The sequence below is a fragment of the Aristolochia californica genome, unplaced genomic scaffold (assembly GCF_029961685.1).
Source record: "Aristolochia californica isolate CCGP_79_NKW_82.1479 unplaced genomic scaffold, dmAriCali1.0.hap1 SCAF_14, whole genome shotgun sequence".
Lineage (NCBI taxonomy): Eukaryota > Viridiplantae > Streptophyta > Magnoliopsida > Piperales > Aristolochiaceae > Aristolochia > Aristolochia californica.
The window spans coordinates 2,920,587-2,945,644 of record NW_027181815.1 but is presented as its reverse complement, the minus strand read 5'-3'; the positions used below and the strand labels follow the sequence as shown (position 1 = coordinate 2,945,644).

General features: G+C 38.7%; 2 protein-coding genes and 1 pseudogene across 5 annotated transcripts; all 3 read left to right on the top strand.

Moving 5' to 3' along the window:
- Positions 1-2,882: 2,882 nt before the first annotated feature.
- Positions 2,883-5,903, top strand: LOC137950765 (ribonucleoside-diphosphate reductase small chain-like; annotated as a pseudogene).
- Positions 5,904-10,251: 4,348 nt separating this feature from the next.
- LOC137950203 (ATPase 11, plasma membrane-type) lies at positions 10,252-18,885 on the top strand. 4 transcript variants are annotated; one of them, XM_068796590.1, is made up of 22 exons: positions 10,252-10,378; positions 10,573-10,807; positions 11,156-11,248; positions 11,368-11,487; positions 11,628-11,726; positions 11,821-11,958; positions 12,189-12,323; positions 12,406-12,585; positions 12,723-12,929; positions 13,012-13,131; positions 13,219-13,338; positions 14,746-14,868; positions 14,995-15,099; positions 15,210-15,354; positions 16,133-16,629; positions 16,760-16,792; positions 16,995-17,076; positions 17,212-17,372; positions 17,678-17,863; positions 17,961-18,143; positions 18,232-18,410; positions 18,592-18,885. In XM_068796590.1, exons 3-22 carry the CDS (start codon positions 11,195-11,197, stop codon positions 18,686-18,688), a joined length of 2,964 nt encoding a protein of 987 aa, XP_068652691.1. In that variant the 5' UTR covers positions 10,252-10,378; positions 10,573-10,807; positions 11,156-11,194; the 3' UTR covers positions 18,689-18,885. The 4 variants fall into 4 exon arrangements, with proteins under 4 accessions (XP_068652691.1, XP_068652692.1, XP_068652690.1 ...); XM_068796592.1 differs by lacking the exons at positions 10,252-10,378; positions 10,573-10,807 and adding an exon at positions 10,888-11,064 and having other exon boundaries at positions 16,133-16,297; positions 16,391-16,629; XM_068796591.1 differs by lacking the exon at positions 10,252-10,378 and having other exon boundaries at positions 10,499-10,807.
- A 554-nt stretch (positions 18,886-19,439) lies between these two features.
- Positions 19,440-24,408, top strand: LOC137950861 (uncharacterized). Its single transcript, XM_068797514.1, has 4 exons — positions 19,440-20,221; positions 20,311-20,501; positions 23,623-23,694; positions 23,794-24,408. Exons 1-4 carry the CDS (start codon positions 19,591-19,593, stop codon positions 24,184-24,186), a joined length of 1,287 nt encoding a protein of 428 aa, XP_068653615.1. The 5' UTR covers positions 19,440-19,590; the 3' UTR covers positions 24,187-24,408.
- The last annotated feature ends 650 nt before the right edge of the window (positions 24,409-25,058 follow it).

The window sequence follows — 25,058 nt, the reverse complement described above, 5'->3', positions numbered from 1 at the left end:
AGGAGATGTGAGTGGGTTGGCTTTGGCGAGACGAAACAAAAAAGAAAAGTTCAATCCAAGAACGTTTTTGACTGATTGAAATAAATACGACAAATGGGGGAAGCGTTCCAGAGCTCGTTCCAATCATCAACAAAAGCAGGAATGCGCATGAACGACTTGGAGAGAATTTCGGTAGCTGCTGTCTCTTCTCTCTTTGATTAGATTAGAGAGAAAGCTGAGGGGTCCAAGTTGCAGGCGCAAATCGGGCAAAACTGATCTCTCACGTTAGCCACTTAATGCGTAGGAAAAACACGAGGTGTTTTGCACAGATTTGCTATTAGACATATTCAGCAATTCCCGTCGTTATTTCCAGTAATGTGAAGAAAACAAGGGAGGGACGGGCCCTCTCCCATGAATCGAGCACACGAGAGAGCAAGACCAAACTTATCTCTCGCTCTCTCACTCTTATTATGTTCATTCTGCCCTCTCACTCTTGCATTTGGACTTTTTTAATATTTTATTTTTTTATATATTTAATTAATTAAATAATAATATTATTTTTTTCAAATTTAAACAAGTCAACAAATATTTTAATTTAGTTAAATAAAACTATTTTATAAAATTAAATTTATAAAAGTAATTTTTTCAATAAAATATCCTCTTTTTCATTTACGTAAATTTATAAATTTTAATATTATATTTAATTAGTATTTTAAGAGAGAGAATTTAGATATTAAAAAATAAAAATTTGATTAAGCATTTGGATATTATGAAAGTAAAATTTGTTTAAGTGTTTTAATTATATATTTTTTAGTTAATTAAATAAAATTTATTTAATTGTTAATTGTTTATTATTTCAGACAAGTTATAATCTATATTAACTTATTAATAGAAAATTTAAATAGAAATATCTTATAAATTTTAAATCTTTTGGGGTATTTTATTAATAAATTTCTTATATACTTTCCACTATACTTTTTACTATACATTAACATAATAAATTATTTTCCAGTGCGCACACTAACACGAAAAAATAATTTACTTTCACTTTTACTAGGAAATTCACTTTCAAAAAACACTAAACCCCCACGTATTAAACCAGTCATCACTTCGGATAAGCCAATTGAACCATCTTTAATGTATCTCGAGTTCCTCTTTAAGCCACATAACACATAAAATAATAAAAAACAAAATAGTGATCAATAACAACAATAATGTATTAAATTTTAATATGCCTATTTATTTAATCAATTTAATTATTACATTAATATGTTACTTGTGATTGATTATTAGTATAAAATCATATAAATAATTATTAATATTTTTCTCAGTATTGGTTTATCATTATGGGTTGTAATAAAATTTATAACACTAATCACACAATTAGGACTTACAATTTGATTATTAGACCCTAAATGGCCACAAATCTAGTAGTTTGACAGTTTGTGCTATAAAGACAGGGTGGAGACCTTCTCCTTGATCACCATCGCTTGTTTTCTCCTTCCACTCCGAGGCTGGATGGCAGGAGTGCACTTCAACTCTATCAAAGAAACCGATCGACTGGTAAGTGCAAAAATCGATCAATCTCCCTCCTCCCAATTTTTATGGGATCTGGACTGAATAGCTTGTTTTTATTTTTCGTCAAAAGATGTTGATCGACTTCTCCGCGACTTGGTGCGGACTATGTCGATTCATGGAGCCACTCTTGAATGAATGGGCATCTGAGCACATGGAGGCGGTGTTCGTGAAGATCGACGTCGATGAGCTCATGGTAAGTGCTACATGAATTCAAGATTTAGAGCTTGTAATTAGTTCCAAGTTCAAACAAAATCGAGTTTATACAGGACGTGGCTGACGATGGAGAGTGGATGCGATGCCTACGTTTGTGCTGGTGAAGAGGGGGACAGAAATTGAGCGAATAGTTGGGGCGTGGAAGGATGAACTCCTGAATAAGATACAAAAACACAAGAGTAGCTGGGCGAGAAGAGTGCAGATTCGAAAAACATCAGCATCAGTAGGACGACTAATGATGCAATGAAAACATGGAAAGCATCTGTAGACTCGTGCTTAGTTTATCATTTACAGTGTTCCTTTATTGGCACTGAAAGTGGGAGTTACAGTGTTCCATCCTCCTGTCTTGATCAGTTTTATAACTCCTTGGATCGATTCATGACTAGAGTTGTAAGGAGAGAATCGACTCTTGTGCAATTCTTTTGCACCTACTCAAACCGGGGTCCCTTCATTTTGGCGCTAAAACCGCGCTCCCGCCAAAATTTTAAAAGGATAAAAACTGAAACGAGAAAACCACGGACGATGCCGGGACTGTCCGTCTCTACCATCAAACATCTCACTCAACATTTCAAATTTATTTGAATTCGAACCAGCTGTCTAATCGCGGCTACTAAATTCGTCTTCCACCACAAGTTTTCGTTTTGAATTTCCCTTACGCACCTCAATTTACGAAGGGTGCCATCCATTTCGCGCCGAAATAGTAACATTATGCCCGCGTAAATGACGAATTTACCCTCCTTTCTCATGGACGGAAGGGAAGGGTATTTTCGTCTTAATACATGGACATTGTCTTCCACCGCAAGTTTTCGTTTGGAATTTCCCTTACGCACCTCAATTTACGAAGGGTGCCATCCGTCCTTAGGGTTGCCAAGATCAGCTCATCGAATCCATTCGCGCCGAAATAGTACATTATGCCCGCGTAAATGACGAATTTACCCTCCTTTCTCATGGACGGAAAGAGAGGGTATTTTCGTCTTAATATATGAACCATTGTCGTTCCTTCCCTCACAAGCTTTACGGCCGTTTCCGAAAATTTCAAATTTCCCTGCTCTTCCTCACTCCTATATGAAGTTTTGCCCAGGTCTTTCGTGCTCCGCAAACCCTCTCCCGAAACCGATTACTTCATTGGAGAGGAGAAGAGAATTTTCGTTCCGAAAAGATGCCAGCTCTGCCGGAAGAACCTCTTCTCGCTTCCAACCCGGATAGGTTCTGTATGTTTCCGATACGGTACCCTCAAATCTGGGAGATGTACAAGAAGGCTGAAACGTCGTTCTGGACGGCCGAGGAGGTAGATCTCTCTCAGGATACTCGTCACTGGGAGGTGCTCAGACATGATGAACGGCACTTCATTTCTCATGTTCTTGCCTTCTTCGCGGCCTCTGATGGCATCGTCCTCGAGAATCTTTCCGGGCGCTTCATGAAAGAGGTTCAGGTCCCTGAGGCTCGGGCATTTTACGGCTTCCAGATCGCTATCGAGAACATCCACTCTGAAATGTATAGTCTCTTGCTCGAATCCTCATCAAAGATCACATGGAGAAATCCCGACTGTTTCGTGCTATTGACACGGTCCCTTACGTCGGGAAAAAAAGCTGATTGTGCCCTTAAATGGATCGATAGGATTCATTTGCCGAGCGTCTGATTGCTTTCGCCTGCGTCGAGGGGATTTTCTCTCTGGAAGCTTCTGTGCCATTTTTTGGCTGAAGAAGCATGGGCTGATGCCGGTTCTTACATTCTCCAATGAGTTGATATCCAGATTCCAGAGATGAAGGGCTACATTGCGATTTTTGCGTGCTTGTTCTATAGCCTCTTGAAGCAGAAGCTAAGTGCCGAGAGGGTGAAGGAGATCGTTGCCGATTCTGTGGACATTGAGAGGGAGTTTGTTTGCGATGCATTGCCCTGTGCTCTTGTGGGGATGAACAGGGACTCAATGAGCCAGTACATCGAGTTCGTTGCAGATCGGTTGTTGGGGGTCCTGGGGTACGGTAAGATTTACAACGTGCAGAACCCCTTCGATTGGATGTAACTCATTTCCCTGCAGGGGAAGACGAACTTCTTTGAGAAGAGGGTCGGCGAGTATCAGAAGGCCTCGGTGATGTCCAGTCTCAACGGGTGTGGAGCCATCCATGTGTTTAAGCTCGATGAGGATTTATGATTTTCTGTAACTTTCTTTGTAGTTAAATCTCTTTTTTTAGATTTGTCGGTTTGTAATTTGTTCCTGTCTTGCCGTTCGTTTAATCTTTCACGGCTTGTGTCCTCTACAGCTACGAGATTCCTCTAACTTTCTACTCCTACAAATTGAACACTTTGGTGGCAAAAGAACGAAAGGGTAGAACAACTGGATCTTGCAATGCAGAAAATCCAGGGCCGTCTTCTAGAACTGGTATGTTTGGTTAAAATTTTAAATCCTTATTTCGATTTTTTTGTCTAGAAGATTGCATTGAATGATAAATCACTGTTCCTTAATCCGCATTTATTGTCAATTAACCGTTTCATTTCGATGGATTCAAACCCAGTTGCCCCCTCGCATTACTCCATTCTTGCCATTTTCATGCAGAAAATATTAGGTGTCTGGTATGACCAAATTATCAGATAACAGATACAAAAGAAGAATTGCCAGATTTCCAATCCAAGTTGCAGTGTTCTGCTACGGTAGCCTTTAATGCTAATCATACTGAGGACATCTTCCAAGTGGATTTAATCGCCATTAATTGTAGCAGTGGAGCCACTTGAATGAGTAACGAATCCACCCATGATGTGCTCAGTACCGATAGCAATGTGACGCTTTATGAGTGACACTGGGGATAGAATTTTCACCTACTCAGTTCATTTCTATTTCATTTGTATAGACTGAGTCTAAGATTACATAGACAGGACTCTGGACAGCAGAAACGAGATTTCTAACCGCTGATCATTTTATTGACGTTTGCTTTCCTCTGAGAATAGTCTCAAAACTCTCCTTGCTCCATTCCTGAAACTCTATTTCTGAGTCTGGAACTAGTAAGATTCAGCAAAGATTTGCCAGACTGCCCAGATACAAATATGTACAAAAAAAACACGTACTAGTCCGTGATATGGCGGAGGATTAAGCTGGGATCAGCAACTTCTGGCAGGAAATGGATAAGGTCCCCCCTGTCTTTACCAAAGAGAGACAATCTCACAGAAAATTTACCAGAGTTGGTTTGCAGAAGGAAATGACAACATGAAGAGAACCAGAACTGGGACTCAGAATCAAGACAAGAAGGCTGCAATTTTAGGTACACAAAGCCAGCAACCGATCCACCGAAAGAGCGAAGGCTGCAATTTTAGGTACACAAAGCCACCAACCGATCCACCGAAAGAGCGTCCCATCAACTGCCTGAAATCAGTGATAGTCTGACAGGTCTCCTTCTCACAGTTCCAATTTTTGCATCGGTCTATTTGCTTTTTCTTCGATGATTTTGCACAAAAAGATGCATATTCTACAGCAATATGATCAGATTGAGAAACAAGTAATTGTTTACAGGGAGGTTTCATATCGATCGATCCCTGTCACTGACTCGATATTCAGTCATCGCAATAGAATGACGGAAATGTGAAAGGGAAAATTGCAGAAGATAACATTTCCAGAGTCCGAAATCTCCACTTTCTTTTCTCCAAAATTCGAGGGTCAATTTGAAGGCAGTGCGCAGTGTTTTCTCACGTATGATGGAATTACCAGTGGCTAAGCTCCTTTTCGCAGAGAATCTATAGGTTATCACCTTTGATGGAGATGTAACATGAGAATCTACAGGTCCTGTCAATCTTTTTTTTCTGCTTTTTCAAAAGAGGTGCCGAGTGTCGTCTTTTTTGTCACGAAAGTGGTATTCCAGAAAGTGATTCCGAAAAAGCTGCTGTTCAGTGGCAGAAAGCGAAACGGCGAATGATGCTATCTTCAATTCTTGGAGGAAAAACTGACAAAAGGAATCAGTGAGAACGGAATGCACGGGCCTAACGTATCCTGCAGCCATTTCTTTCTGAACCCGTTGCGTTGTCTCCTAGGTTTGCTTTTGCTTGCTTGCCAATCACCAATCAGAGACGAGACTACTATAGGAAAATGAAGTGATAATTTTGTATTAATTATTTTAATAAAAAGTTATTTAGCTTTTTTTTATTTATATTTGATTTTTACCTTGCTTAGTAAGTGATTTTTTATTTATAAAATAATTATTTTTATTTATTTAATATATTCATTTAATAATTACTATTTTAAATTAGTGATTTAATAGTCATAATTAAAATATTTTTAAAATAAATATTTTGGTTTAATTATCCCATTACTATAATTAATTAAACTAATGGTTTTAAAATTTTTAATAATATATAAAAAAATATTTTATATTAATTTTTTTATTATTGTATTAAATTAGTGATTTTTAATGTTAAAATATATCTTATGTTATTAAAAAATAAATTATTTATTTATTATATTCGCTTATGTTATTTTTTATTTTTATTTAATTATTTTTAATAATTTATTCTAGTCACATGTAATTATTGGATTAATTTATATTAAACTATAATCATTAATTAATATAATTTTTCATTAATTAAGATAATAATATATTCTAATATTATACGTTAAATCACAAAAAAATGTAATAACCATGTTTATTTTAATTAATTATCTGTTTAGGTATATATTATATTTAAATATATTATAAAAGGTTACTTATTCTCTTGTTTATATCATATTTTTCATTTAGGGGGGTTAGTCCCCAAATGGATACATGAAGATCAAGTTCATGTCCAACATGAAGATCATGTCAGTCATGTACATGAAGATCATCTTCGCACTTGGTGTTAGTGTTCACGACTTCATGTGCACTGGAAAACAGTTTTCAGTGTTAGTGCCCCAACAAGAGAATCTCTAAACTTTTACAGTACACTTAATTACAACATAATCTTTAAACCCCAAATTAGGTAAAACAACCATTATTATTACACGAATAAATTATTTAATGTATAATTAAATATATTAATATATTTATTAATTGAATTAGATATTTTATTATGCATTAATATGGTAATTACATGAGCCAATGAAATACGCACATGATTAATTACAAATAATAAATAAATAACTTTATAAATAAAAAATTGAAAGTAATACACTATATATTTGTACATAATATATTTTATGTATTATTAATTAATAATATATTATCACAAAATTTAAAACCATTGGTTTAATTAACTATAACAATCAGATAATTATGCCAAAATAATTTATCAAATATTTATTTTAAAAATATTTTAATTATGACTATTAAATCACTATTTTTAATATACTAATTATAAAATAAATGTATTAAATAAATAAAAATAATTATTTTATAAATAAATTTTATAAATTAATGATTTTGATGACGATAGTTTTAAACTATCGTCGTCTTCCTCAAGGGCAAAAAACTATCGTCGTCTTCCTCAGGGGCGAGCCAGCGGGCAACGGCGACGGCGATGGGCAACGCCAATAGAGGCGGCGCTCCGACGGTACATAAAGAGGGAGAAGAGAGGGAGGCCGAGAAGCCCAAATGTCAAAATTGAAGAAAACCAAAACTGAAACAAGGAAAATCGCAATAAATTAGAAGGTCTTTTGGGGGAAGAAATAATAGTGTGAGGAAGAAGGGAGTGAGAAGTCGAAAGGGAGAAGAGAGGGAAAAGAGACAGAGAGATAAGAGAGAGGGAGAAGCGAGCGGGAGGTTCAGAGGGAGAGCCGAGAAGGAGAAGGACGCCGGAAGGATGTTCGCAGCGAGAGATGGAGGTAGTAGAGAGGGAGACCGGAGAGGGACGACGGAGACGAGAGAGGCAACAGAGAGCTCGGGCTTCAGGGAGACGACAGAGGGGCTGCAGGAACGAAATGAGGAGAAATGAGCGAGACGGTTTGAGCCAGAGAGAGCCCGCGCGAGAGTCATGTAGATGATTCTCAAAATTGGATAGAGAACACTTTCCTCTCTTTACTCTTGAGTCATGTATGTTCACGTACATGACACGAATTTTGGCGCTCCCTAACGACATAAGGACATGAACTGCGTAATGCGCATGAAAATCATGTCTTGAGTCATGTTCACTAACCCCCCTTGGGGGCACTAACACTGGAATATTGTTTCCAGTGCACTTGAACTTGTCTTCGTTAACACCTAAGGATGAGTTGAAATTGATTCAATTCATTTATTCACTTCATTTCAAGTTCATTATGGACTAACCCCGTAACTCTCTAATTTTTTACCGTTTAACGACAACAACATTAACAACAATAAAAAACAATACAGTCCACAAAAGCTGAAAAGAAAAAAACAATAAAATACGTGAAATTGAATTTAGTCTCGAGAATAAAAGGCCGGCGATTGTCTTCTTCTGTAATTGTTTAACCTGGAGCTGTTTGTGTTCTGGAAGTTAGGGATCTCCTGGCTCTCATCATCATCTCCAAAATCCGAACTGCGACGATCAAGATCTTGGATCGCAAGCCATTTCACAGTGCCATTCTCGAGACGATTTCTGAAATCTGAATTCCGATGAAATTCTGGAGAGTGAAAAAATCCCATCCTTTTCCTCCTTTCAGTTCACAAATCAAAGATTGGTATCCACAAGTCAGAGACAAAAGGCTGAACTCACATTCGATCGCAGCCCATATCAAAATTCGAATAATCGAAAAAGAGTAAAGGAGCATTGGGAGAGAGAGACACCCTCCGACACCTTTTTTGGGAAAATATGATGGCTATCGGCTGAATAAAGCCAAATGCAGGTTGGTGGCCTCTTTAACGTCACTCTGTTCCGCAATTTGGGTTTTTTTTTTTAAAAAAAAATTCTGATCTTATCTGATGTGGAAGATATCTTTGTTCCGTGCTTCCGTACAAGACAACTTTTTAAAACGAATAAGCTATGGACCCCACCACCTGCGAGTGTTCTGCCAGTTCGGATGCAACTCGGTCCAATGGATGCTGGGCCCCGGATGATGGGACGGCGTATCGACGCTGCAGATGAGAATACTCAATTACGCGTAGATAAATACGTGATAATTTATAATTAACTCTTTCTTAGATAATACAAGATAAATCACTTTTATATATAACTTAATTTTATTATTTATGTATATATATTATATTAAATTGTATTATTTATCTTTTTTATTTAACCGTGTTTAACTATTTAAACTGATTAAAAGGGTTTACACGAGATTAAATGTACGGACCGACGGCTGAAATAGTTGAAGCGAAGCCGGTTCATTGTTAGCGATGCACATGGACGTCACTTAATTGACCCAGACCGTGCACGTGATGGACCCCCTTTTGGTCGACCTTGATCCAGTATCCACTTCCTTGATTCTATCTCCATTAATACACAATATTGAGCACATTGAAAATAATATAATGTGATTAGGAAACTTGATTGGTTTCGAGGGAAATAAATATTTTTTTGAGAAAGGATTAGATGAGGAAGATGACAGCGGCTAGCCAATGCACCCAACAGACCGATCTCTTAGGTGCGAAAAGTTACCGCCTACAAGAGTGGACAAAACCACTATGACACCTACCCTGCCCATTCTTGACAGCCTCTCACTGGATTTGAACGCGGGACATAGCGTGCTTAACTCTGATATCATGATAGCAGCTAGCTAATACACTCAACAGACCGATCTTTTAGGTACGAAAAACTACCGCCTATAAGAGTGGACAAAACCACTCTAACATGAGATCTTGTATGATTCTTACCTACCAAATATTTTATTTGGTAGATAAATAATTTTTTTGTTAACATTATATAGGGAGGATAACTAGGAGTCAGGTCCAATCAAGGTTGGTATACCTAACTAAGACATCAATAGATAATTAGTAAAATTTAAATATCATTTAGGATTACTTGGATTTTGGACTGGGGTGAGTTAACTCAGGGTTTTGACATGGATTGTTGATAAGGTCCTTGGCTGGAAAGAATCACATTTAAACCCATGTGTGTAACAAGAAGCAACACGAGGATAAAGTTGATATCTTTTAATGGCGGTCCCCGCTAAATAATAATCCCATCTCTCTCCAGCTTGGATTCATTCTCTTGTCCACAACCAGTTTGTTTAATTACTTATCGGCGTAATCAGGTTTTTGTATTCAATTAGTGATTAAAATAAGAAAGAGAGATGGGAGCCACGACAGAAGGTGTGGATCTCACTCATTAAGGGTCATGTGGTCCACTTTTTTTTTTCTCCTAGTTTTGGGACTCATGACGAGCGCCCTTCGTTGCTCCCATGTCCACGTATCTTTTTAGTTGTACACTTACTTGTTCAGGCCCGCGGGCTACGGACGACGGATGGGAAAGAAATCGGTTTAATTAAAATTAAAAAAAGGAGGGGATTAATAGTGGAGCAAGAACACTTGAAAACACGACAGGTTTCAACAGTAAGGGGAAAAAAACTGAAAAAAAGCTCGTGTAAAATTATTTAAAAAGCGGACTCGGTCACAAGATTGGAGTTTGGACAGATGAAAGACTGCTGACAGTGTGAGGACTTATGGGCGCTCATGGGCGTGACTGCAGACCAGAAGTCGCTGTGATTTACGACTCCTCTTATGTTTGGTGGAAGGCCAGGGAGGACGGGTAGCGGGTTCGTTCAACCGTTTTACGTTGCGACTGTGACTTTTTTTTCTGTAATTACTGTCGCTTTTTGTTTTTTTATTTTATTTTATGGAGTCCTGGTTGGGGCTTTGGGTTCAGAGTTTCTTATTCTGAGAGAATTAGGATTTAAGATTCGGAGGTCTTCGATGGTGATATGATGTGTTTGTTCCTTTTTCTTTCCAGAAAAATGCTGATTTTCAGCTGCTGGTGGAATGATTCGTAAATAATTGTTTTCAGTTTGATCAACGGCAGAGACTAAAGAGTCTGTTCTCTCTTTCTTTTGGAAAGTAAATTTTGTTGCTTTTGATGGAGTAATTTACAGTCTTCAAAAGAGGATATTTATTTTGGAAGAGATCTACTGCATTCTGGGCGATCTACTTTCGGTACATTTTCAGGCAGGGAATTAGCACAAGGGAAGGTAATAAGTCTGGGCATTTTCCGGTGTTTCCTGCTTATAAAAAATCAAGAAATGGAAGTGAAGAAAACCAAATTAATAGTCCAGAGTGTACCCGCCAAGTACATGCTTGCTACTTGCTTTTGCTCTTTATCTCTGCCCTAGCCTCATAAAATGGGACTGCCTCGTCCACTGCTGCTTTTTCCTACATGTCCATTTCGATTTCTAGCCTCCTTCTCTGAGTAGTAGAAAGAGAATATCGCCACATTTTTTTTTTCAGAGTTTGTTCTTTGCCTTTCTATCGTCTCTTTCCTAGTCTGCTTAAAGTTTTCTTTCCTGTAATTTGATCGTTTCTTGGTTTTGGGATTGAAGGTAGACTGAGTGGACGCGTTGGAGGAACGGGGTAGAAAAATGGACGGCCAGAATGAAGGTCTGGAGGCTGTTTTGAAGGAGGCTGTCGATCTGGTACTAGATCTGAGCTCTTCATTTTTGTTGTTTCTTTTGTGTGTAGGAATTGTTATTCGTGATTGTTTTCTATAATCTCTTTCATTCGGTTCATTTCGTTATCATATCTGCGACTTCAGGAGAATATACCAATTGAGGAGGTTTTTCAGACTCTGAGATGTAATAAGGAGGGTTTAACGAGCGATAATGCTCTGAGGAGGTTGGAAATTTTCGGTCACAATAAACTTGAAGAGAAAAAGGTCCTTTTCTACATCTCCTTTAGTATAGTTTGTTTTAAATTTTTAGACGATTTTTTGTATTATTTTTGTTTTTGTTTTGATCGGATCTTTTGTCTACTGTTTTTTCTTCCTAAATTGTGTTTCGCCTTGGGATTGCACAGGAGAGTAAGTTCTTGAAGTTCCTAGGATTTATGTGGAACCCGCTTTCATGGGTTATGGAAGCGGCTGCCATCATGGCCATTGCTCTTGCTAACGGAGGAGTGAGTAACTCCTGCCTTTTTTAATCCGTTACTTCCGTTTATCTTTTTTTTTTTTTTTTTTTTTAATTTAACTAAGCTAAAATTTCGTTTACAGGGGAAACCGCCAGACTGGCAAGATTTTGTTGGAATTATAACCCTGCTTATTATCAACTCCACCATAAGTTTTATTGAGGAAAATAATGCTGGAAATGCTGCTGCAGCACTCATGGCTCGTCTTGCACCAAAAGCAAAGGTACATATTTTTGTTCTTCCTTATGTTAGCCACTAATGGTTGTTGGTCAAGAGTTTGTTATTCTGCGTAGAACTTCGACTTCGACAATGAACTACTTTGCCCTACAATTTCAAATGATTTTAAAAAAAAAAGATGTGGTAAAGTTTGTGATAATTGGATATCTACTTTACTATGTATGTGGATAGTAGTTACTGGATTTAACAAAGTTGTGTTCTTTAATTGCAACTCAGGTATTACGAGATGGTAGGTGGAGTGAACAAGATGCTGCAGTGCTTGTTCCTGGGGACATAATCAGTATCAAGCTTGGGGATATCGTTCCTGCTGATTCTCGCCTCCTTGATGGTGATCCTTTGAAAATAGATCAGGTATCATCATTTGCTTCATAAAGCTAAAAATTTAATAGTAGACTTTGAACTTTTTATGACTCATTGTTTCTGGCTTTTCCAGTCTGCCCTAACAGGTGAATCTCTCCCTGTAACCAAGGGACCTGGGGATGGTGTGTATTCAGGTTCCACCTGTAAGCAGGGAGAGATTGAAGCCATTGTTATTGCCACTGGTGTGCATACCTTCTTTGGCAAGGCTGCTCATCTTGTTGATTCGACGAACCAAGTGGGCCACTTTCAAAAGGTTAATATTTACAGACTAGTCTTCTTTTTTTATTTTCCACGTCTCTCTCTCTCTCCATCTCTCTCTCTCTCTGTCTCTCCCTTTGCTCTCATTGAAAGTTTGAATATTTTAACATCAGTAGTTATTGGCTTTGTTAGGTCTTGACTGCAATTGGAAATTTCTGTATCTGTTCGATTGCTGTTGGAATGATTGTGGAGATTATTGTTATGTATCCGATTCAAGATCGCCAATACCGACCAGGGATTGACAATCTTTTGGTCCTTCTTATCGGAGGGATTCCCATAGCCATGCCTACTGTTCTGTCCGTCACAATGGCTATTGGCTCTCACCGGCTATCTCAGCAGGTTGGCATGATTGTTTTTGTGTGGATGGATCATCATTAATTGGTTATAGATGGTCAGTTTGAGTTCTTCTTGCTAATTACAGGGTGCCATTACAAAAAGAATGACTGCAATTGAGGAAATGGCTGGCATGGATGTCTTGTGCAGTGACAAAACTGGCACTCTAACCTTGAATAAACTGACAGTGGATAAGAATCTTGTTGAGGTCAGTTATTGAACATTTACTTTTTCATTTCTTTTAAAATGGCTTACTGATATTCATTGGATTGTCTCTCTTTCTATCACGATGAAGGTTTTTGCTAAAGGAGTCGACCAGGATACTGTGATTCTAATGGCTGCTAGAGCCTCCAGAACTGAAAATCAAGATGCTATTGATACTGCAATTGTGGGGATGCTGGCAGATCCGAAGGAGGTAAAGAAGTGCAGCGTTGTAGTCTCTCATGGGCTCTTGAAGATACACACATGTTGTTTTCCTTCTGGAATTTGATGGTCAAAACTCCAAGGTTGTGTGGATTGGGCCTTTGGCTCAATGGTCACATGGGGGTTTTTGAGTGTGAGGTCTTTGGTTCAAATCTCAATTGGGAAAAAGGTCGTAGGATATATGTGTAATAAAAATTTAAAATTAACAAAAAAGAAACGAATTCTTGGGGTTCAGAGAACGGTCATGGCAATAAGCATAATGTGGTTGTCTTTGAACCATAAAGAATTCATAGGTCTTGAAATTTATTTTAAGAGGAGGGTATTTTCTGGGGATCTATTATCTGCAATAGCAAGCAGAAAAAAGGTTCTCATTTTTTGCTACCCCCGTCCCTAATTCTCTCTAAGATAAGTGTTTGAGGAGTCTCGTGATTATGTCCACTTAGTTTTGGGACAACAGTCAAGATTGTGGAAGCCATATCAATTGGGTTTTCTTGGGGCCTTCAGGTGTCATTGGTTTCCAATTCAGTTACCAAATCCGTTGCTTGTTGTTTTAAGTAATCCTCCTCCAGACATGTAGGAGGTTGTGACTTAGGAGTATTCCAGAAGTTCTACTGTTTATTCCTTCTAAAACACTGATTTATTCCTTGATGCATATGGGTTCTTTTGTCATGCATTTGATTTCACTATTGACTCGAAGAAGTTGGACCCATAGGAAGAGGAAACAAAGAAATTTTAGATGACTAGCAGAGTCCAGTTTCTGGAGCTGAGATTATTGCCACACTTTTTTCTCATTTGGCCTTGGTTTGTAGTTTGTTGCTGGAGTACTTCTTAGATTGGTAATTGTAAGCTATGTCGTTTTTAACTAGTAGTCTTTTTCGTTAGTTTTGTCTGGTGCTATTTTGTAGATTAGAGGTGGTTGGTAGCTAGTTATGGCAGCAAGATGGTCTGTGAAGGATTTTGTTTAACCCGATCTGCCTTAAAGAATAAAAGCCCTCCCGGAGATATTTTTATTTAAAAATAAACGAAAGCATTTTGGTATATAAAACACTACATGAAGTTTTGCCTAGTTACAAAAATTGCTTTAAAAACATAAATAGTTGATTATTTGTGTTGTGCATTTTCCCTGGTGTAGGTTTTGTAAATCCTGGTCCTGTCCATATGGGCTTGTGTCCCGAAGCTTGTCCCTATCCCCTCTATGTTGGTTAAGATCCAACTTTTTCCCTGCACTAAACTGGGTGGGGTCAGGTTTAATTCTTGTTTAGCCTCCTGTTTCTTCGTTCCCAGTCCTATTGCATTGCACCTCATCATCTCTCATACTCTTTTTTTTCTCAAATAAATCTTTAGTAGCCATCTTAGAAAAAGAAATTTGATTATTTCTCTCCTTTGCTGCTAAAAAAAGGCTCGGGCTGGAATTCAAGAGGTGCATTTCCTTCCGTTTAATCCAACGGACAAGCGAACAGCTCTTACATATATTGACAAAGACGGGAAAATGCACCGTGTAAGCAAAGGTGCACCAGAACAGGTACCTTTTCTATTATTTTTTCTGGCATTTTAGTTAACAACAAATTGTGACTCCGAAACTAAAAATAAAACGAAAAAATGAATAGATTATTGTTGTAAGTGATAACTATGGTGAAGGGCTTTCCAGATTCTGAATCTTGCACACAACAAGTCTGATATAGAGCGAAGAGTTCACTCCGTGATTGACAAATTCGCAGAGCGAGGTCTTCGGTCGCTTGCTGTAGCCTATCAGGTATGCTGTAGTCTTTGTCTATATTTTTGGGTATTCATTATTATTTACTGTTTGATTACGGATGTTTTTCTAATTTTCTTCTTGTTTGAAATCTTTGATGCAAAATGCAGGAGGTTCCCGAGGGAAAGAAAGAGAGTCCAGGAAGTCCATGGCAATTCATTGGTCTGATGCCTCTCTTTGATCCTCCTAGACATGACAGTGCAGAAACAATCAGGAGGGCTCTCAATCTGGGTGTGAATGTCAAAATGATCACTGGTAGTTTTCTCTTTCTTTTATTAATGCTACTATTTTCGTTTGTCTTCCTCTCCACTTGAAAGGACAATGAGGCCTTAGCTGTTTGTGAAGTTTGTTAGATCGGATAGGTTGTTTGTACTTTGACTTGATGTTATTCATTGTATTTTCAGGAATAGCTACTTAATTAGTATTTTGCTGAAACATGTATGATGATTTTGTTATTAATTGTTTTATATCAGAATTCTGACTGCATTTAAAAAAAAAAAAAAAAAAAAAAAAAAAACTGGATGCAGTTCTTTGATAACTTTGAAAGTATCGTCTGTTGTAAGTACAAACAAGGCAGGTTCTTTGCTATTTGACAGCAAAGAAATGCAACTGATGTACTGCCAGCCAAAGAAGTGTTGGGGGACTTGGATTTTACCTTTTTTTCCCTCTTTATTTATCATTATGCATCTTTTCCATTTGCTAAAGTAAATTGGATATGCAGATTTTGACTTGGCCATGTGTTTCTACTTATTTAACTCATGAGTGTGCACCATGGAGTCAAAAAGAGGCTAAAAGTGGTGAAACTTCATGCGTAGGGAGCATGGTAGTAGGCATTGCCCTAGTTCAGTTTAATATTTCCATAGGCCTTTGGCAGACGTATATTGGCACATAACTGGTTTTGTTCTTGGATTATCAGAGTGAAATGTAATTCCTAGTTATTACTAAGACTCATCTTGACCAGTTTCCTATTTTACATTAGTTATTACTAAGGCGTATAATTGGTTACTTTGTTCTTTTGGGGCTCATGGATCAGGTGACCAACTGGCAATTGGTAAAGAAACTGGCCGTCGTTTGGGAATGGGCACAAACATGTATCCTTCTTCTGCTTTGCTGGGTCAGAACAAGGACGAATCAATTGCTGCTTTACCAGTTGATGAATTAATTGAAAAAGCAGATGGTTTTGCTGGTGTTTTCCCTGGTATCTTAATTTTCACTCTGCAAATTACAGTTGCCTCTTCATCATATCACTGCTGTTTGTTGACATGTGCTTTCCACTACTTGTCCTGGTCAGAGCACAAATATGAGATTGTTAAACGTTTACAAGCAAGGAAACATATATGTGGGATGACTGGTGATGGAGTGAACGATGCCCCTGCTCTAAAGAAGGCTGATATTGGGATTGCAGTTGCTGATGCAACTGATGCAGCTCGTAGTGCTTCTGATATTGTTCTCACAGAACCTGGTCTCAGTGTCATCATTAGTGCTGTCCTTACTAGTCGTGCCATATTTCAGAGAATGAAAAACTACACTGTATGACTTCCTCAGTTATTATTAGATTGTCGCCCTTGTTTCTATGCTGTCAAATATGCCGATTTTTTTCCTTTTAGTTGTGTTGGCAGTTTGTTCTTAACAGCAGGTCTTGCTGTTTTTCTTTTTGCAGATTTATGCGGTGTCTATCACCATCCGTATAGTGGTAAAATTTAATGTCTTTAATTATGCTCTTAAACGGTAGTATGAGGAACTTGGCAGCGTTCTTAATATAACTATAATCTCCTTCATACTATTCATGCACATAACTATGATCTCTTTAATGTTTTTGATGTTTCTCATTTTGTATGTCACATTAGATGGTGTCTTTTTCATCTTGATGGACTGATCATGTTTAATTTTGACAGCTTGGCTTTATGCTGCTAGCTCTTATATGGAAGTTTGACTTTCCTCCTTTCATGGTGCTTATCATTGCAATCCTGAATGATGGTTTGTGTTATTCACCGCCCAACATTTTTGTTTTCCATGCAGTTGTAGGCTAGTTGTTTCTATTGTCAAGTTCATTTGAACTGCTCTATATGTTTCTGTGGTGAATTTACATGTAAGTTATTATCTCTTGATCAGGTACAATAATGACAATATCGAAGGATAGGGTGAAACCATCTCCTCTACCAGACAGCTGGAAGCTGGCTGAGATCTTTGCTACTGGTATCATTCTTGGGAGTTACTTGGCAATGATGACAGTCATTTTTTTCTGGGCAGCATATAAAACTGACTTCTTCCCGGTATGAAAATTGATGTAGACTTGATTAGTTATGATTGGATGAGCTTTTTCTCAACTCTGTGTTTGTCAGGCTCTCATATTTGTGTGCTTGTATATTTAGCATGTTTTATGACAAACTTGTGTTTGTCTTGAATGAATGGGGGTCATGTGCACAGATCTCCTTTTCTTTGTGCACCTCTCTAGCCCAACTCGAGACTACAAATTGCCCTAGCCACTCGGATAGTGCCTATTTGTTTGAGAGTTTGTTCTGTTTTTTTATTCAGTTTATGGTATTGATATTTGCTCTGCTATTTTGCTATTTGCCAGCGTACATTTGGAGTTGCTAGCCTTCAGCAAACAGCACAGGATGATTTCAAAAAGCTTGCATCGGCAATATACCTGCAAGTAAGCACTGTCAGTCAGGCTCTCATATTTGTGACTCGATCACGCAGCTGGTCATTTGTGGAGCGACCTGGGTTGATGCTTGTTTCAGCGTTTCTGGTTGCTCAGCTGGTGGGTACCTTCAAGACTTCCAATTTGTTACGTTACTATGGAGTTATGATACTCAAATTTTACAGTTAATGTTGTTTTACTTCTTATATATTGGCAGGTTGCCACTTTAATTGCAGTATATGCAAATTGGGCATTTGCTGCAATAGAAGGCATTGGATGGGGTTGGGCTGGTGTTGTTTGGCTGTATAATATAATCTTTTATTTCCCACTTGATATCATTAAATTTGTCATCCGCTATGCTCACAGCGGGAGGGCCTGGGATCTTGTTATTGAGCAAAGGGTATGAAATTCTACCTACTTTTTGTGTGGGTCTGTCCTTGTCATTTGTGTTTTCAAATAGTTCATTGTATGGGTTCCTGTACTTGCAGATTGCCTTCACGAGGCAGAAAGACTTTGGCAAGGAAGCCAGAGAGCTTAAGTGGGCACATGCTCAGAGAACTCTGCACGGCTTGCAACCTCCAGACACCAAGATGTTCAATGATAGAACTAACTTTACTGATCTTAATCAGATGGCGGAAGAAGCCAAACGGCGAGCAGAGATAGCAAGGTTAGGCTTTTATTTTGATATTAGGAAAGAAGTTCTTGTCTGATCCCTTTTGTATTGGTAGATATTGTTGCAGCTTCGATTTTTCTCTTTCTTGCTCTCTTTAGTTTAGAGACATCAATCTTATCGAATGCTGCTAGCTAGCACGAGGAGTTTAGCTTAATGATATTTACTGTCGTCGCAGGTTGAGGGAACTGCACACCTTGAAAGGACACGTAGAGTCGGTGGTGAGATTGAAGGGACTGGATATAGATACGATTCAGCAAGCTTACACCGTTTGAGACTGCCGAAGGCTCCACGGTGGAAGATGTAAAGTGGGTCACAGTGCCAGCAAAGTTTTTTTACGTTGATCTACCCTCAGTGAACAAGGAGTACTGTGTCATTAGTGCTGAGGGAACAGCTTGTGGCATGTACCCATCTTTATACGGATGTTTGTAGTTTTTATCTATTCAGGACGTTTAATATATCACACTTTGAATGACTTTACGGCCTTTTCTTGATAAGCTAGAAATACAGTTAAGAATTAATCCAGTAAGGGCTTTGGACACTAGGCTTGTGTCGGAAATCCCTTGGATCTGTATTATCTGTCTCTTTTGATGATCAAACTCTATTAAATGTTGACGGGTAGGTTTTAAAGGAAACTGTTGGGGACCATGGGATGATGTTAAATACCAGAAATTTAGACGTACTGAAGGTCGAAGGGGCTTTATAAATGTCATTGAAGGTGCTTTGTAAATTATGTGAGTGGAGAGTTAAAACTGAATAGCTTGTAAGAAGTTTTAAGGTCATTCAAGCTTAGTCTATTTTACTGAAGGGGATTGAAGAGGAAATCGAGACGAAAACGAGTTATTTATTATAATTTGAATAACTTTTCGAAAAACTCGATCCGTAGTTGCTCAAAATTTTAGAAACATATGCCGGCCAAGTGTTCGCTTAAAGTTCATATAAAATCATAATTTGGGCTTAAAAGGAGCGTTAATTGCTTCCATTATATTATAGAGGCATAAATCTTTCAATTGCTCGGTGCCTCAAAAATCCCACCCGCCCTTTCATCTCCTCCTCTTATGTAAATTTGTTGCACCCAGGAACCCACCACCACCCCCCCTCCCCCTCCCCTAAACCCCCAATACTTCCCACAAAAACCCTAATTTCACGCCTTTCGCCGATTATTCCACCGCTACCGATGGCTGCACCGGCGGCCACCGAAGTCCCCGAAGGTCCCGTCCTTAGCTACGTGAACAAGCGCCTCCGAAACCTCCGTAAAAAGTACAACCGAATCCTTCAGATGGAAGAGACGCTCGCACTGGGTAAAGCTCTGAACAAGGAACAAGAAGAGGTACTACGGTCAAAGTCTGCGGTCGCTGTTCTCATCGAAGAGTATGAGAAGCTGCGACAGCCGCTTTTCAACGCTGTCCAGGAGGAGCTCTCCGTTGCCAGCACGAACGTTCAAATCCCAGCTTCTCCCCTTCAAAAACCGGAGTTGTCGACGGAGACGGCTGTTGAGGATTTGTTGAATCTGCTTTATTTTGGATCCTTGTTTGATGTGATGCCTCAAAGCGAGTTCACGTCTACTATGCTGACGAGAACTCATGAGAGGGAATGCTGTTTGACTTATGATTATGTGACTGATGAGGCAACGGATCTGCTCGGGGAGAGGGACTTGGACCAGATTTCCTCACTCGGTGGACTCCTGATCTCTCGGCATCTTCACTCCACTTTGTCTCACAAGAACGCGCTTCGGAGTTGCGTCGAGCACGCCAAACTCTGGCTTGCCAATTCCAACCAGCCTATACAGCCCGGGACTGACATTACTTGTGAGTTGTAACTTTCGCTTTTTTTTTTCCCCTTCATTTAATTTTGTCCATTGTTGCCTTCTCCTAATAACTTATCGGTGTATTTTTAGACGCCGGATTGAGGGAGCGGCTGAACAAGATCTTAGCTTCGGATTATTTTACTACGACGCCAGAGATGAAGGCTCCAATTGATGTCGCTGCTGCTGCAGGGAAGTATGCGCCCTGTCAGGTACCCTTGCCAGAAACCGAGGTGCTGGAATCGCAGGAGGAAGTTACTTTGACTGAGCAATATGAACAAAAGGTTAGATTGTTAATTTTAGACTCTTGGAATGTTCTTAACCAGGTTAAGTCTGTCGAGGATTTATTCTGTTTGTTGTTGGAAGTTCGCAACTATGGCTCGCAATCTAGGTCTTAGATCTTAGTGAAGTTAGCTTAACGTTGGGCCTTCACCTCAGTTCTAACTTCTACCAATGATACCCTCCCACTTCTTTACCAAGTTTATTATTGTACGTCAGAATATATAGTAACATGGGGATCAAAACCTTTTGTTGGAATGAAGTACTTTAATTAAGAAGATGGGAAAGAGAATGTGGCATTTGCGTGCTGTATAGTATAGAGGATATTTTCTTCGTGGCTATCTTCACTCTCCAGGAATCATAGACTTTCTTTTCTTCAATGATGTTATCAGTCTTTCTGGCTTTTTCTTTGCATATGTTAACCTGTCGCTTCTTCTCTAGTCTGGACGATTATGGGTAAAGATGGTCCTCTTACATGATCTCTTTTCCAGTTATTCTCTATTGTGGTTCTAATCCTACTTGAATGGTATTTAAGATACTATCTAGAGGGCATCTTCATTTATAATCCAGTATGGCATGGCTTTGAGTGTCATTGTTAATGTAATAGTAGTAAAGAGGGAAGTATCTGGAAGAGAGGGAGTGAGATTGACTCTGTAGAATTATCTTCATAGAAGTAGGTGGTAGATATCATAAGGTTTCTTTGCCTCATAGGCATAGCTAACCGATCTTTTCTGTATGAGCTACCATTGGTAGCTCTTCTGGAGAGGTAAGGAGCTAAACTACACCTGAGGTGTAGGTAGATATCGCTGATTGCAGTGTCAGTAACTAGTGTCCAGACATTTGTTCAGCTTGATGATCTTAAGGGTTTGCATCGAAAGCCAAATATTCTGTGGGATGGGAGGTGTTTCACTGATTGATCCTTTCTTTTCTGGGATAATAAAGTTTCTGTCAGAATTGTTGGATGGAAGTTTTATATGTGAAGTTTCTTATGAATGAGAAAGAGTGAACAGATTGTAGGAATATGATGTAGAAATGAACCCTACTTTACCTGATTGATGTTGGGAAAGATCTTTGTATTAATTGCAGGCACAGCCTCCTTCAACTTATTGTATTGTAAAAATCTAGTTTAGCAAGAACTGCTAGCAAGGTCCAAAGTCTGCCATGTCAATACTGAATATAGAGAATGTGATATGTATCGGCTATCGTTTTGAACATACCAAATTGCTTGTATTGTAAAAATCTAGTTTAGCAAGAACTGCTAGCAAGGTCCAAAGTCTGCCATGTCAATACTGAATATAGAGAATGTGATATGGACCGGCTATCGTTTTGAACATACCAAATTGCTTGTATCAACCCACCTTAGTTCAGCTTTTGCTGTGATTGTGCCCCTCCATATTTTTGTTTGGTTTTTTACTAAATATTCCAAAAATAAGTTATAAAAGAATGGGCTTTTGAGATAAGATTCAGTGTACTTGTGAATTGTCAAGTTATTGTTGTAGGGTTAAATTAGATGTTTATAACTTTAAACTGAATTCTACCAATAAAGGCAAAATTGTTATATATTATTATCAGTGTTATTGTTAAAAAGAAAATGGCGAGGTTAAAAAATTTGGTGAAATTTTTCAACATACTCGCTAAGAGATTGTGCCAGGCCTTCAAGTGCGAAGATGACATTCCTTTTCTATGGAACTTCTTGTCTTGATTGAAATTCGCTGTATAGCTAATTAACTTTAGAAACCTCTATGGTTTTGCTCTAGATATCAATTCTTTGCCTGCAGGACACTCTCGTTAGAGAGATAGCGCAAATATACTTGATAATTTGGCTGAAAACAATTGTTTTATCAAGATTTGAGTTCGATGTTTCTTTATGTTATATGAATTCCTTCTTTATTGACAAATTACGTGGTATTATGCCTTGACAAGAAAGTTTTACGGTTATAACGGTGGTTGGGCATCTTGTCCAATAAAAGGTATCAACTGGTATGTAGTGTCATTGACTTGTCTCTGACTGCAAAAGCTCATATTTAACGTTCCAGGAAGAGAGATTCTTTGTGGGGTGGTAGACTCTTTTTCCTTCCTTTAAAGTGCTTTAGATCTTGTGTTGCAATACACGCTTCCAGCCAAAAACTATTTCACAAACATTACCATGTGGATGTTTGATCCAAAATTCTTTTTGGAATTGTTTCTGGAAATGAATGTTCTGATCATGGTGTAGAGTTATTTCAGTGTAAAAATAGGTATGCAGTTGCTCTTAAAAAAGCTATGTTTTAAATTTCAAACTTTTGTGTGAATTTTGTCTGGTTAATTTTCATGTTGTCAAGCCAAATACTTAAAAGTTCAGAACAGAAAAGACGGACAGAGAATCTGGTAATATGATCTTTCGTTACAAGGCTTTTGTAACCTTCCAATTCAAAAAGGACAAGGGCATTTTTTCTGTTTGCTGTAATTCAGAGGCCATAATTTTCTTAATTGGATCATGGTGATTGCAACATCCTAGCTATAAAAACAACAGGAAAGGATTCATCGGAAGCTGATTACTGTATTTGAAGTGCAATTTCAAAACTTGATAATGTGTTTTTCCCACTGATTGAGTTGACCCACGACTCAACCTGTTTGACTTGGATTTGGGGTGGGTGGGTGGGTTAGGTTGTGGGATCAGATTCAACCCTTCTATTCTGGTGAGTCACCCTGACTTGTTTTAGTCCAGTAGGCAGACTCGTGAGTCCTGATCCAATTTGAACGACTCAAATTGGTTCCCCAAGTCCAGATCAGAAAAACCTGATAGTTGATGTAACTATAACAGAGAAAGATTGCTTGTTGATCTAAAGTTCATTAGGATGTTAAAATTAATAAAGCTATTGTTTAGTTTAGTGGAAATGATGTCTATTTTGCAATTGGTCATGGAGTGCCCAATGTCCTGGAATGCTCTCAGAAGTAGATGGGTCCTGTGAGCTCTTACTTAGCTTCTATTAAATCCTGGTTTCTAGAACTAGGATGAACCACAAGTTGTAACCATCCTCCCAATCCTTTACTGGCCATTGTCTATTGTTTATATGCTAATAAAGTTTCCAAGTCATCAAATATTTGATAAGGTGTATGTTTCTAAATATGTACACGTTTGTGCAGGGTGAAGAAGTGGCAAATCTCGAAGAGGACCTTATTGACGATCAGTCTAGTCCCAATGAGGAAACTCCAAAGGTAGCAACTAATGGAATGAGGAAGCTTCTTTCTCTCTCTTCTCACTCTCCCCTCTTTCTCTCTTTCTCTCTCTCTTGCTTATCAGAGGCTCTTATGCAGGATGATTTGGACACATCAAATGTGGTGGTTGATAGTGCTATCCCACAAGATCCTTGGAAACCTCTGCTTGATGTGGAGGAACAGAATGAGATAGGAGAGGCAGAGACTAAGGAATCCATTCCCCGCAGAGCATCTTATAATCAAAGAGGTGGAAGCCGTGGTGGTGGTCGAAGGGGTTATGCAAATGGCCGTGGCAGCCGTGGACGGGGTGGAGGTGGTGGCTATCAGAATGGACGTAACCAATATTTTGACTCAACTGACTATTATTCAAGAAACTACAATTCGAGGGGCAGGAGTGGGGGAAGGTCTGGTGGTGGGACAACCATGTACGACCATCACGGGGGGTATATGCATGGTGGCCATGGGTCTACTGAGGTTGAGCCAGGTAGGTGATGGTATGCATGTTTATTATGCTGGAGCCGCATGGGTAGGTTTCTTTTGGGTTTTACTTAACTAGGCTTGTCTCACTGTGGAGGAAGAATCTGCAACTCAATGTGGAACAGTTAAATTTTCATATATGCAATCATCTTCCTGACTCTTTTGTTGAAGCAATGATAATAGCATCTGTTCGAGATGCCATCATCATTAGCATGTATAGCTCTGTCGAGGTTTTCAGCTTGCACCAAACTAAACCATGATCTACTAACTTATTAGATGTGCGTTCAGGTGAACAGTTTCCGCACCACTTGGTGTTTGGACTCCCCAGCTGCTCATAGCTTTAACATTTTTTTCCAATCATTAGCTCTCTTTATTTGGTTCGTCTCACGGTTATCCTCTTGTGAAATGGGTAGATGCGTCAACACGTTCGTCCTTTTGCTAGGAATTGCACTATTCTGAGTCTGCTAATAGGCTTTTGAGGGAACTAACGATGGCTGCAGCAGATTCTCTGGTGAGACTGCATTAGTTAGGCGATCTACCCCATAAAATTAAACGTAGACATTCTGCATAAAAAATCTCCTGTGCATTGTCTTAAAAAACTGTGGAAAAAGGATCGCCTGCTAGTGTGAAAGCACATTACGATGATAGCGTTAAAAAATTGAGAAATTACTTGGTGAATACAAATACAGCAAGCAAATAGTTCGTGAACTCTTTAATTTCAAACGTATTCTGAATGTGTCAGGCATGGGTGCAAAAATTTCATATTTTCTTTTATCTATAATTACTCTCCAGTCTTCCTCCGGTATCACCTACTTCTCCATGAACCCAGTTTTGTCAATTGATTGCTAGTGCCGTTGCTAGGCTGACCTTACTGAGCAAGATACCGG